Genomic DNA, 13,676 nt, shown 5'->3' with positions numbered 1-13,676 from the left:
TTAGTTGTGACTATTCCTGACTGGTTTATAAAATAGCAACATTCCTCCCCCAGAAAGATACAAGTCCCTCCTTTTTCTGAAATGAGGTCGAGGGCTCACCTATTTTGGAGGGACACTGCTGCCAGGGAGTTTATTTGGCTTTGTAAGGTTACCAGGGAGTCTGCTACCCGTTCCATGTCTTCATTTAGTTCTCGATAGTTTGTGGTATAGCCTTACGGATGAACCTATGCCTCCTATTCCAGGTCCTATTCCCTTGCAATTCCTGCTTCTATCAGGACGGGTAGGAGGACTGCCCGTTTAGCCCAGGACTTGGGGCTAAAGGCTGTTAGGAACTGATCTTCAGTGTATACAGTTATCTCTGGAACTAGGAAGACAGAATAGCACATCTGAGTCCAGTTGGCCTTCAAGCATCAGTAGGCCAAATTGCAGCACAGATAGAATACCCCAGGGGTTGAGCATAGGGTTGTATTCTTTTTTAAGGTTGTATTTCTCCCACATAGGGAAGTGCCGTTCATACCTTCAGGGACCGTACAAGTTAGATTATCAGCATTCGTGAGAAGGACCCCAGTGGCCAAGGGTCCAATCAAGACAAGTGGTGTTGGTTGTGAGATTGTCAGGAGCTTCCCAGGCCAAGGCGATAGGAGTGGCTAAGTAAGTCCTGAGAGGCCTCCTGAGAGGCAAGCACATCCAGCAGGTTTGGGTGTGGTTATTCACTTTGTGAAGGACTTATAGTGTTGGCCCAGCGTTGGGAGCTGGGAATTGGTAAGCACTTAATTAAGGGCTTAAAGGTTTAAACCCTGGTAGGATGCTGGGGAGTGGTTGCCTTTACAGCTTGTATTAGCCTGGTCCAGGTATTCTTTAGGACCTTTTGAAGGGCCCTATCTTGCACTCCTCCCCCGTCCGATGTCCCTAGTTGGGGAAGATATGTATAGCAGACTCGCTTTCCTTTCTGGAGACTCTGTTTGTTACATGGGCTTCTGCTATTTTGGGTTATTTCTACGGTCCAAAACTTACGTGCTTGGGCATCTGGCGACTGGCAGAGGGTGGGTGTCTTTCCCTTATAACAATCTTTGTGGAGGGAGGTGAGGGAGCTGAATGCCCTTGCATTCCTGATATCATGGGCTACTGTCCTTATTGTCTTATAACAATCCTGGGGGCAAGGTGGGTATGTGGCAGTCGTGAGGGTGAGAGAGGTTAACATAATATACAGGCAATACTTAATAGTCCTCCCATTCAGAGGAGGTATGTGAGACCCAACATTCATCTTTTGTCCAGTTTGCTGATGCAGTCTCTATTAGCCCAACAGCAAGAAGCAAGATCAGGGCTATGATACCAGTAAGGGGTAAGGGCTGGGAGAGTTGCATCCAAACCCCTAGGCTCGGTCCACACGTTGATTCCTCAAGCTTCTGCCATGCGCAGGCCAGCCAGCTTCCGGGGTGTGGCTGGAGCAGGGCTGGAGACTCAGGGGACAGTGTTTTTTTTGAGGGTCAGTTTAAGCAGGTTGATTGGATCTGGATCACTGTACCAGGTTGAGGGTTCCTCTGAGTTGGCCTTCTTAACTCTGGAATGATGGACCCATGGGGTGATACCTGAAACTTTAAGGGCTGTAGGAGTTAGAATAACGGTATGGGGCCCAGTCCACAGTGGTTTAAGAGGTTCCCTCTTCCAATCTTTGACCCATAGAGTCCCCTGGCAGAAAGGGATGAACGGGGGTCCCTAAAGAAATTGGAGCCCTCTCTATGGTGTATCTTTGTAACTTATTTAGGACTGCCCCCAAGGCCTGAAGCTGTTCCCTTATTTCCTTATCTCCAATCTGGTGTTGGTCTCCTGGGAGTTTTCCTAAACGTGGGGGAGGCCGCCCATATAGTAATTTGAAGGGGGGAGAATTCAAGTGCCCCAGACATGCATCGGGCACGCAAGAGGGCCAGTGGCAGTAAATATGGCCATGGGAGATTAGTTTCCTGGTGGAACTTAGCCAGGGTTTCCTTGAGGGTGCGATTCATCTGCTCTACCTTTCCTGAGCACTGGGGTTGGTAAGCAGTGTACAGTTTCCAGGTAATGTTGAGGGACCTGATCAAAGTTTGTATAATGTCTGCCACAAATGCAGGTCCGTTGTCACCACTGCCCTATGGTTAAGGGCAGACCAAACCGAGGCACAACTTCCCATAGGAGAGCTTTGGCCACCTCACGACTTCATTCTGTCCTGGTCAGGAAGGCTTTGACCCATCCTGAATATGTGCAGATTATTACAAGATAACTGAATCCTCTATTTGGTTGTCTATCTGTGAAGTCCACCTCCAAGTCTTTGAAAGGGGCGGCCCCCATCCTTTGTATGCCAGGTGGGGGCCATGGGGCAGACCAGGCATTGTTTTTGGCACATGTGACACATCATTCACTGACAGCTCAGCATAATGCCAGCAGCTGGCTGCGTAGTTCTTTTTGAGGAGGGCCTCTAGTGCAGTTTTTCCCAGGTGCGTGAGTTGGTGATATTCCTTGACTAGGTGTTTTCCCACAGATGACAGGACAAAGATGCGCCCGTTTGGCATGACCCACCATCCCTTTTTGCTTAGTGTGCCCCCTTCTGTCGAGGCCCAACTTCTTTCCTCTTGTGTAAAGGAGCAGAAAGGCCTCCCTTGGGGGTACGAGAGTCATAGTGTAGATGGGAGCTTCGCCTGGGTCATCACAGGCAACCGCTCTGGGTGCTTTGTCGGCCAGGCAATTTCCTTGAGTTACGGCGTTGTTTTCTTTCTGGTGTCCCTTGCAGTGCAGGATAGCTACCTTGTCTGGCAGCCATACAGCCTTGAGAAGGTTAGTATTTCTTCCTCGTTTTTAATAGTTCTTCCTGCAGCAGTAAGGAGGCCTCTTTCCTTACATATGGCCCCGTGTACATGCACAGTAGCAAAGGCATACCGAGAGTCAGTATAGATGTTGACTCGTTTGTCTTTGCTAAAGATGAGGGCTCGGGTCAGGGCGTACGGTTCAGCTTGTTGTGCCCATCATCCTTTTGGCGATGCCTTGGCTTCTAAAACTACAGTAGTTGTGGTTACTGCGTATCCTGCTTTTCGCGTGCCCTCTTGTAAATAGCTGCTCCCGTCGCTAAACAGGGTGATATCTGGGCTTGTTATAGCCTGGTCTCGGAGGTCCAGGTGGCTAGTATAGACGTCATCTATTACTTCGGAACAGTCATCGTCAGGTTCCCCTTCTTCCGTGGGGAGGAAAGTGGCTGGATTCAGTGTCCTCACTATTTCGAGAGTGACCCTTGGGTTTTCAGAGAGGTGCCCTTGATATTGTGTCAGCCAAGAGTTGGAGAGGAAACGATATCCTTGGTGTTCATGAGGGACGTGACCACGTGCAGCACCTTAACATTAAATGTTTGTCCCAGGGTGAGTTTGTCCGCCTCCTTGATGAGCAGGACTGTGGCTGCTAGTGCCCTAAGACACGGTGGCCATCCTGTGGCCACAGAATCAAGCTTTTTCAACAAGTAGGCTACTGGCCGTTGCCAGGGCCCTATGTTCTGAGTGAGAACTCCAAGGGCTATTTTGTCTTTTTCACATACAAAGAGGTTAAAAGGTCTTCCTAGGTCAGGTAAACCCAGGGCTGGAGCTCGTCCCAGAGCCGACTTTACTTCTGCGAAAGCGGCCCTCGCTTCCCCAGTCCAGGTGGGGAGCTCCCGCTATGGCTCTCCCAATTGGTCAAAGGGGCCTCACTATGGCTGAGAATTCAGAAATTTGAATGCGACAGGACCCTGCAGCTCCTAAGAATTCACACAAGCCTCGTTTTGTTTGGGGCTGTGATAACGTGATAACCTTTTTCCTTTCCTGTTCTAGTTCTCTTTTTCCTTTTGTGAGGAGGAAGCCTAAGTATCGGACCTGCTGTTGACAAATCTGTGCCTTTTTCCAAGAGGCCCAGTACCCCGAGTTGGACAGGAGCTGCAGGAGAGCCTTTGTGCCTCTTGCACGGTTCTCTTGGGTGTTGTTGGCAAGGAGGAGATCATCTACATATTGGAGGAGGACACATCCTATGGTTTCCCTCGGAAAGTTGGCGAGGTCTGCAGTCAGTGCGTCCCCAAAAAGAGTGGGAGAGTTCTTGAAGCCTTGGGGAAGTTTCCAGGTCAGCTGCATGTGGTGGCCTGTAACAGGTTCAGTCCATTCAAAGGCAAACAGTGGTTGACTTTGAGGAGCCCGGCGGAGGCAGAAGAAAGCATCCTTTAGGTCAAGGCATGTAAACCATCTGGCTGACCCTGGAACTTGGCTGAGGCTGTACGGGTTCAGGGCCACTGGGTGTAAGGAAAGTCACTTTGTTAATGGCCCTCAAATCCTGTACTGGCCGGTATCCTTCTCCTGGCTTCTTGACTGGCAACAGTGGGGTATTCCAAGCCAATTGGTGTTCAATTAGAATACCTGTTTCTTTGAGCTTGATCAGGTGCTCCTGTATGCCCATTCTAGCCTCGAGTGGAAGGGGATATTGCCTTTGTCTTTGGGGTTGGGCTCCAGGGATCAGATCAACGATGGGGGCCCAATTCCGGGCTAGTCCAGGCGGGTTATCTTTGGCCCATACAGAGAGGAATGCAAGCCTGAATTCTGATGGACTACAGGGTTGGGCCTGGGCACAGACGTCTCCACTCCTCTTCCCTTGGCATGGTCATTGCCAGGACCAGGGTTTCCCTCTGCCTCAGGTTTAATTGGAGGCTTAGTGTGTCCAGTGGGTTCAAAAGTTATTTGGGCCCCAAGTGTGGAGAGCAGATCTCGGCCCAGGAGGGGAATCAGGAAGTCAGGCAAGTAGAGGAACTCCTGCCAGACCTTGTGGCCCCACGTTCACATTATCGAGCCTGACAGAAAGTTGTTGTATTGCCCGCATCCCAGTAGCCCCAAGTATGGTTGCTGTCTTTTGGCTGAAAGGGGCTACCGGGGAAGTGATAACTGAATGTTCAGCCCCAGTGTCAACCATGAAAGTTATTGTTTGGCCCCCTACTTTCATTTTGACCGTGGGCTCATGGGGGCCAAGACAGAAAGAGCCCGGTCTCCTTCAGTCTGATTCTAGCTCAGCCAGACCAATGAGGTTCCCATCTCGGGGTTGCTCTCAATATTGGCTGGGTTTTGGGAACCCCTTCTGATTCGGGCATTCATTCTTCCAGTGTCCCTTTTCCTTGCAGTAGGCACATTGGTCTTTGCTAAGGGGGCTCTGGCCTTTCCCCCTTTTGGTGGTTTCCGTTTCTTTCAGTGCTGCTGCGAGAAGGGTGGCCCTCTTCTTTAGTCTTTTTTCAGCTTCTCTCTCAGCTGTGACTTCCCTGTTCATGAAACTTTATTGGCGACCTCTATCAACTGAGTGATATTCATTCTGGCAAAGCCCTCTAACTTTTGGAATTTTCTCCTGATGTCTAGGACAGCCTGTGCCACAAAGGAGGTATTTACCATTTGTTGACTTTCTGGTGCCTCGGGATCAAACAGGGTGTATACACGGTATGCCTCACACAGTCTTTCATGGTAGTCTCCGGGAGACTCCCCAGGCTGTTGTGTGACCGATGTTATTTTAGTCATGTTCATGGGCTTTTTGGCTCCAGCTCAAATTCCCTGAAGGAGATCCTCTTGGTACCAATGGATGTGAGCCTGTCCTTCTTCTGTGGTGAAGTCCCACGTCAGGCACGGCAGCTCAAGCCCAGGCAGCAGGGTCATTGATGCCTGGCAGTGCATGGTGTTCTAGGTACTGTCGCGTTTCCCTCATCCTCCTCCTTCTTTCTTCTGTATTAAACAGGGTACGGAGTAACTGTTGGCAATTTTCCCAAGTCGGTCGGTGGGTCTGGAAGAGGGACTCCATCAAGTCGACCACTGCTTGTGGCTTTTCAGAGTATGATGCAGTGCTGTGCTTCCAATTAAGAAGGTCGGTTATAGAGAAGGACTGATAATACACCATGGAACGGCTGGGCTGGACTGTTCCGTCCTCATTCTGTCTTTCAGGTTCTCTCGTCTCCCTTACTGGCATTTGGAGGGCGTCAGGTCTGGTCTGGGTTGCAATCTGGCTGCTGGCCCTGGTGAGAGAGGGTTCTCCAGGTCTGGGGGTAAGGAGAGATGGATGGCAGATCCGGGCTGGAGGAGAGATCGACGGAGGAGGAGTTTTAAGCCCCAGGGCAAGGTGGGGGGCAGGGGGTGGAGAGTTATAAGGTGGCGGAAAGACAAGGCCTTCCTCTGGGTCCCCCGCAAATACCGGGGGAGCGGTGGGCTGCTTCTTTGGTTCTCCAGGTGAGGCAGCTAAAACTCTTTGCCTGACTCTGCTTGTTATGGATGAATCGCACCCAAGGTGGAAGATTTCAGGCAATTTCAAGCCAGGAGTCGATATATGGAAATTGGTCAGGGTGACCTGGGTTCCCAGTGACTATTAGCCAAACCCGCTGCACCTGGGCATCTAATGTCCCTTCTGGGGGCCATCCTACATTGAACGTGGGCCATTCTAGTTCACCAAAGGTTCTTAGCTTCCTGGGTATCATTTTCATCCCATAGTCGCCTGAGAATCCCTTTTAAAGAATCCCTTTTAAAAAGTTTTTAAGCAGGACCTCAAGAATCTTGGGCTTACTGTTTTGACCGCATTACTAATCCCTTTCTCGTGTTCGGTGTCGCAGAGACAGACAAAAAAGGGGTTATCCCCTCAGATGAGAGGACCAAACAGATGCTCCACTGGTTGCGGTCTGGAGGGAAACTTTAGGTAAGGCTTGGCCGTGGTGGGCTCAGCTTTGTGACTTTCGATGGGAGTCTAATTCGATGCCGCCCTGGACTGATGCCTTTCACCAAGACACCACTCAGACTCCGTAGACTCTTGGGGACCTTAAGGGTGCCCATCTGTGGAGCCACAAATTCGAACCGACGGGCAAGCCTGGCTGAGCTGCACATTCACACACACATATACCAGAGGCTATTACGTTCTCTCCCACAGAATTCTTTACCTGTGAGACCACTGAGGTCCCCGGGGAGTGATCAGGCCCCCCTTCCAGCCTTTTGGATGGCCCTGACTGGGTTGGGGCCCCAGCCTCACTGGTTCCGACATCGGGTCCAGGTCCTCACCTACCAGGTCTCTCTGAGTACCGCAGGAAAGACGGAGCAGGGCCAGCCTGGGCGACTGAGGGTACTGCCGAAAATCAGGCAGGGCTCCCCTTCTCCTCTGCGATTCCTCGCTCCGTCCTCGTCACCGCCTCGCCCATCTCCCAAACCAGTGGCAACAGTGGGCCAGCGCAGTGGGGTTTCCTGGTCAGGGAACCAACCAAATATGTTACGGAACCAGGCTGGAACGCTGGCGGAAAAACCAAGCGGCACTCGGAGATCCTGGTGGATTGGAGATTTATTTAACACCTGCAGGCTCAAAGGAGACAGTTTCTCCAAAGATCTGAGCCCCAAATGCAGGTGGGAAGGGTAATTTATAGCGTCATTTTCCACGTTGGTGGTGGCTTTCCCGCGCTGCAAACAGGGCAGGAAGAGCCTAGGAAAAGGAGTCTCCAAGCTAGGAACTAGAGCTTGTTTTAGTCCCGTCGCCATCTTATGGTGCAGAACTTTACTTATTTTCCCAACACTCTGAACAGAGTCAGCAGGTTCCCTATTGAAAGCTGTGTGGGAATGCGCGGCGTAGTATCTACCGAGGCGCGCGGAAGGGCAGCTCGGTGAGATGCACCGAAGCGCTGGAATCGAACTTGAATCCCAGCCCCCTTCCTAGCCGCGTGACTTTAGCCAAGTTACCGAACCTCTCAGAACTTCCCCAACTGTAAAAAAGTCTGTTAAGAATACTCACCTGCCAGGGTTTCCGAGCGATGACGTAACCACGCGGTCGCCAACTGGCGCTGTATTTAGAAGGTGCAAAATGCCCAAGCCGGTCACTACTGGTCGATTGGCTCTACGCCAGACGGGCCGGGGCGTGTGTTACCTCTAGGGGCATGCGCAGTACGCCCGCGGCGCGGCCCGTCAGGCACTGCGGTAGGCGCCCTGGAGGCTGGTAGGACCCTGACCCCAAGATGGCGGCGCCCAGCGAAGTGGCCGCGGCTGCCTCCGGCGAGAATGATGGCGGGGGCAGCGGCTTTGGGTCGTGGCTGGACGGACGGTTGGAGGCGCTGGGAGTGGACCGAGCCGTTTACGGCGCCTACATCCTGGGTGTCCTGCAGGAGGAGGAGGAAGAGGAGAGGCTGGATGCTCTGCAAGGGATCCTCTCTGCTTTCTTGGTGAGAAGCCGGGACACGTTCCTTTAGATTCCTGGCGGCCCCTGTCAGTACTTCGTACCCCTTTTCCCATACCTTGTGTCCCAGAGGATTAGTGGTCTCCCATGGGAGAGGAATATTCTGAGCTCTGGGACGCGGGGGAAGGGGGTTGCTCACCAACCAGGGTTTTGGGAAGCCAGAAGGTTGCAGGTGCATAGAGAAGTGTGGCTTTCCTTTTTTCCTGGGGACACGGCCCTCTTGGATCCCTGTGGGTGAGCTGAGTGAGTCTTCTTCCGAAGGCACTGAAATGCCTAAATGAGAATTTTATGATAGACGCCTAACGACCGATTTTATTCCCATCCGTTGACAGTGTTCAGAGAGAGGAGTAAAGTGCTCTGGGATGTCTGTGGTCTTTAAGAGACAGTGCCCAGTGCTATCCCATGACAAAAGCCTGCAGGAAGTACCTTCTCAGTTCCTATTTTGGAGGTAGGAGTTCAAAAAAGGTAAGCTGGAGGTAGAAGTCTAGGTACAGGTGTAGGCCTAGGCCAAACTGAAGCAAATATTGTGCTTGATCTTTTACAGTATTTAGAAATGCAGTGACCATCCATGTTTGCTGGGGGAGGTGGCAAATAAGGTCAGAGTTTTATCATTCCAGCTTTTAGTATATGTGCTGCCAAAGCAACCATTAAGGTCAGAGTTTTAAGGGAGGGAGAGAAGGTTGGTATTCTTCTTTTTCTGCTGCTGCTGCTGCTGCTGCTGCTGCTGCTTCTTCTTCTTTTTGGTACCCAGCTTCTTAAAAGCAGATTCAAGAATTGAGACATGTGTACGTTAATCTGTGTTTAAGTAGTAAATCATCAGATTGTCCACTTTTCCAACTTGACCATTCTGCTTCTTTCATTTCCATTTACACTTACTTGGTGGAAACACAGTTTGTTGATTGGGCATAGGGTTGAAATATAACACTAGTGCAGCTGTCTCAGGTTCTCCTGGCAAAGTGCCCCATTTAGTCCCGAAGTCTGCTCTGGTGAGATTGACCTATAAATGGAAAAGCTTTAACACAGCTTGTGATGCATCTTATAAGTTCGGTGGGGATAGAGCGCCATAGTAAATTCTTTTCCTGGACCCTGACGACGTAGCAGGTTGGTGGGGGGAAGAATGTAAGGCAAGCAATTTAAGTTAGTTTTTATTTCCAGTTGGGAAGTTTCTAAAGACTCTGTGAAAAAGAGGTTGAAGTAACTTGGGTACTCATTGGTACTAGCTCCTCGACCTCTTCTTTTCATGGTGTCGTTATTTGGAACTGCACATCTGCTGATGAAGGCAAGCATGAATTTGCCTTAGACTATTAGCAGTCTCTTGGTAGAAGTGAGAAGAGTTATCTAGAACCATATTTTCTCTATATTTGCTTCTTGTTTACATGAAGTACAGAAGACAGACATTTTTAAGGGTGGCTTCTCGCTCTCTCTGCCTGATTCACACACCATTCTTAATTTTCTCTTGATTTTCACAAGCCCTTCTATATAGGAAATTGCCTTGGGAAGAACTGGCCAGGAAGTATATGGTGAGGCAGGGGTCCTGTACACGAAACACCTGAGAAGGAACTTTAAAGAGCAGCAAGGCCAATGAACATGGTATACATCAAATGTATAATTCACGGTGTTGCTTGCTTTTTGTCAGTCAGGCTGTATCTAAAAGACCCTGACAATTGTACCAAATCCCTTTCTAGGAAAAACAAAAGGCATAGCTAAATCAGCTACCAGATTGGACTCGGATTCAATATTAGGAATTAAGAAGTTTGTCAGCAGCAACTTGAGTTAAGATTCAAGGACAGTGTATATTGTCAGGAGCAAATAGCAGTTAATAATAAAAGCTTTCTATTATCATTTTTAAAATTCCTTCCAGTAGCATTTATATTGATTGATTGATTCATCAAGTTTTTATTGATGGATTACTCTCTACCAGGCATTGCCCTAAGTGCTTGGGGTACCTTAGGGAACAAAAGAGAAATCCCTGTCACCCCTTATGGGGTGACATTCTAGCAGGGAAAAAAAAAGCAGTAAATTATATAGTATGCTAGAAAACAGTAAGTACTGGGAAAAAAGGAACATTACAAGAGAATCAGAAGTGGAATGGAGGGGTGAGTTGTAATTTTAAGTAGGATTATTACATTAATGGGGGTAGTAACACTTTAGGGCAGCTATTTATATACTAGCCTTCTAAATTGTCAGTGTCTTGAGACCAGGGACTGTTTCTCATTCATTTCTTATCACTTATCTTAGTGCCTTCAACATGGCAGGCAGTATCTGGATAAATAAATGAACAAATGGATGAATGAACTACTTTGGTCTGGGTGAACCCTGGGAGAATGAACCACCTCATCCTCCAAGAGCATCTTCTCTCTTATGCTTCGCCACTCCTTTTCCTTCTTTTTCTTCTTCTTCCTTTACTTTTCCTGCTGGGGTTCCTTGAATTAAAGAAAGAAACTGTGGACCAAAGAAGTTTTGTATGTTTGGCATGAGTGCCAAAAAGAACACAGGGTAGAGGATGTAATCCTTTGTTGGGTGGAAAGTAAGGAAATCCAAAATAGGGCCGGCTGCCTGGCTTATTCGGTAGAGCGTGTGTCTTATGATCTCAGGGTTGTGAGTTCGAGCCCCATGTTGGGTATAGAGATTACTTTTAAAAAACCAGTAAAATCTTAAAAAAAGTCTGTGTTCTGTCTCTCCTCGCTTTCTTTGAGAGATGGTATAATGGTTGAGAACATGGGCTCAGAGCTAGACTGCTGGGTTCAAATCCTTTTTAATCCACTTATTACTTAATGACCTTGGGCTAGTTACTTAAACTCTAGGCCTTGGTTTCCACATCCATAAACTGAGAATGGTACTTATATCTTGGGATTGTTTTAAGAATTAAGAGTTCTTATGTGAAGTATTTAGAACAGTGCCTGGCACATGCTAAGCACTTAGTAAATGTGAACTCTGACAGCTCATTTTGAAGAGTGGAGCATGAAGATGGTGAAGCAGCCATAATGAAAATGGAGGGAAATACCTATATCTGTTGAAATGCCTATTCTTTGCCAAGCAGGGTAGGGACTTCGTACACATTCTCTTTCATCTTTTCTAAAATCCTGGGAAGACGTGAAGCTCAGAAAGTTAAGAATCTTGTTCATAGATCTGGGTTTGAATTTAAGTATGTCTGACACCAAGGCCAACATCCTTTTTCTTATATCATGGTAAGGAAGATTGATCAGCATGTGTGTGGACGACATGTGTGCTTGTGTAAAGTGAACAAAAGGATGGTTGGATAGGAAACCATCTACTCATTTATCACCTAAAGAGGTGGGGTCAGCTCAGCAAGGTCACGGATATGTTCCAGCTTGAAAGTGGATGAACCTTGGAGAATGTACTGAGTTGAGTGTAGCAGCCAAGAAAGATTTCACGGCTTTGATTCAGGCAACAGGTTTTTGCTCCAAAAGTATGAGGAAGACTGTCCTGAATTATTGGGAATCCTTTCACCTGGTGCTTGGCAGGATGGAGTGGGTGCTTTTGACCTAGTAGGTGTGGATTCTGGGCCTCAGACACAGGATTACTTCTGTTTCCAGAGCCTCAAAACAGAAACATGCTTTTTGTTCTGTGGCCCCCAGATCCTCCCTGTGACTTCTCCTCACCAGCAGGCAAGCTGTGCCCTGTGCATGGGCTTTGTTCAGGCTGAGGGCCTCGGGAAATTAACTGCTCTATTTCTCCAACTAGGAGGAAGATTCTCTTCTTCGCATCTGCAAGGAGATTGTGGAACGATGGTCGGAAAGTCAGAATGTTGTCACCAAAGTGAAAAAAGAAGGTAGAGTTGGGAGTTTGTCTAAACTGCAGTGCCTTTTCCAATGACCTTTACTGTACAGCTGTTAGAGAATTTTGAGTTTTCGCTATTTTCTACGCATTTTGCCTAAGATAATTTAAGCTGGCAAACACCCAGCAGCTTACTGGAACTTTTTAGCTGGATGTTGGTTTCCTTTTCTTTTTTACAGTTTTCCATTCCACCTGACCATAGTCCCCTCCATTGTGGCTTTTGCTTTCTTCCTTTTCATCCTCTTTCTACTGTCCCTTGTAGATTTTCATGGCAGGTATGGGGCCAACTATATTTTCCCACCTCCTACCTTTTCCGTATTCTCATTTCATAACAGTTGTGGTTGATGTTTTGCTTTATTCAGCTAAATTTGTCACCCCTGGAAATGAAAGAGAAGTGGGTTAATATACTCACCATTAGTATGATAGATTAACTGCAGAAAACTGAAATCCTAGAAGCCAAACTTGAATCTATTCTAAACTACACATTGGTTCCCAGTCTTGGCTGTACATTAGAATCACTTGATATACTTTAAAATGTGCCAGTGCTAGGGCCATACCATGGACTAGTTGTAGAAACGTCTTTGGGGTTGGGGCTCAGGTATTGGCATTTTTTAAAAAGCTGCACCAGATGATTCTAGTGTGAGTCCAGGCATAAAAACCACTACTGGACACCACTGCCCCCTTTCTTTGAGAATGGATAACTTAGTTGACTTTATTTTATTTTATTTTTTTTAATTTTTTTTTTCAACGTTTATTTATTTTTGGGACAGAGAGAGACAGAGCATGAATGGGGGAGGGGCAGAGAGAGAGGGAGACACAGAATCGGAAACAGAGAGGGAGACACAGAATGGGAAACAGGCTCCAGGCTCTGAGCCATCAGCCCAGAGCCCGACGCGGGGCTCGAACTCACGGATCGCGAGATCGTGACCTGGCTGAAGTCGGACGCTTAACCGACTGCACCACCCAGGCACCCCAGTTGACTTTATTTTAAAATAATCTATGGCGTTTTCTGGGTGGCTCAGTCGTTTGAGTGTCCAACTTCAGCTCAGGTCATGATCTCGTGGTTCGAGAGTTCCAGCCCTGCCTTGGGCTCGCTGCTGTTAGCACAGAGCCTGCTTCATATCCTCTGTCCCTCTTTCTGCCCCTGCCGTGCTCATGCATGCTGTCTCTCTCAAAAATAAACGTTTAAAAAAATTACATATTTCACCTGGCATCATCATCATTATGAAAGGGACCAGCAGAAGTTGATTCTAGATTCCTTCTTATGTTTCTGGTTTGAGAGGAGAGAAAGTTGCATGCTTAAAGCCAAATTTTCTATGGTTCTAACGCAGTGCTTTTCAACTTTTTTTTTTTTTTTAATGTGTATTTATTTTCGAGAGAGAGAGCTCGCAAGCAAGGGGAGGGGCAGAGAGAGAGAGAGACAGAGGATCCAAAGCAGGCTCTGTACAGTCAGCGCAGAGATCATGACCTGAGCCAAAGTCAGATGCTTAACCGACAGAGCCACCCAGGCGCCCTGACTTTTTTTTTTTTTTTTTTTGGTAAAGCAGCAAAAACTCCAGTTTATAAAACAGGTTAAAGCAGGGCTGCTCTGATTGAAGATAGATACAAGACCTAAAGCCTAGCCTGCAGGGCCTTTTCTTTCCTTTCTCTTTGGCCCCTGAGGCACCTCC

General features: G+C 48.1%; 1 protein-coding gene and 1 long non-coding RNA gene across 3 annotated transcripts in view; one reads left to right on the top strand and one right to left on the bottom strand.

Moving 5' to 3' along the window:
* Window positions 1–458: 458 nt before the first annotated feature.
* On the bottom strand, window positions 459–7,975 carry LOC121045110 (uncharacterized). Its single transcript, XR_005797593.1, has 2 exons — window positions 7,771–7,975; window positions 459–1,604 (listed from the first exon to the last, which is right to left on the bottom strand). It is a non-coding gene; the product is annotated as an uncharacterized LOC121045110 (long non-coding RNA).
* The window catches only part of CCDC43 (coiled-coil domain containing 43), a 10,935-nt gene continuing 5,217 nt past the window's right edge, over window positions 7,959–13,676 (top strand). Inside the window, exons 1-2 of one of the 2 annotated variants that reach the window (XM_040497805.1) lie at window positions 7,959–8,194; window positions 11,914–12,001. In XM_040497805.1, coding sequence (XP_040353739.1) covers window positions 7,991–8,194; window positions 11,914–12,001 — 292 coding nt within the window. In that variant the 5' untranslated portion in view covers window positions 7,959–7,990. The remainder of the gene's footprint in view (window positions 8,195–11,913; window positions 12,002–13,676) is intronic. The other variant, XM_040497806.1, reaches the window with a different exon arrangement.

This window comes from Herpailurus yagouaroundi, unplaced genomic scaffold (assembly GCF_014898765.1).
Source record: "Herpailurus yagouaroundi ecotype Mexico unplaced genomic scaffold, PumYag 189, whole genome shotgun sequence".
NCBI lineage: Eukaryota > Metazoa > Chordata > Mammalia > Carnivora > Felidae > Herpailurus > Herpailurus yagouaroundi.
The sequence above is the reverse complement of the archived record's forward strand: the minus strand, read 5'-3'. Positions and strand labels throughout refer to the sequence as shown.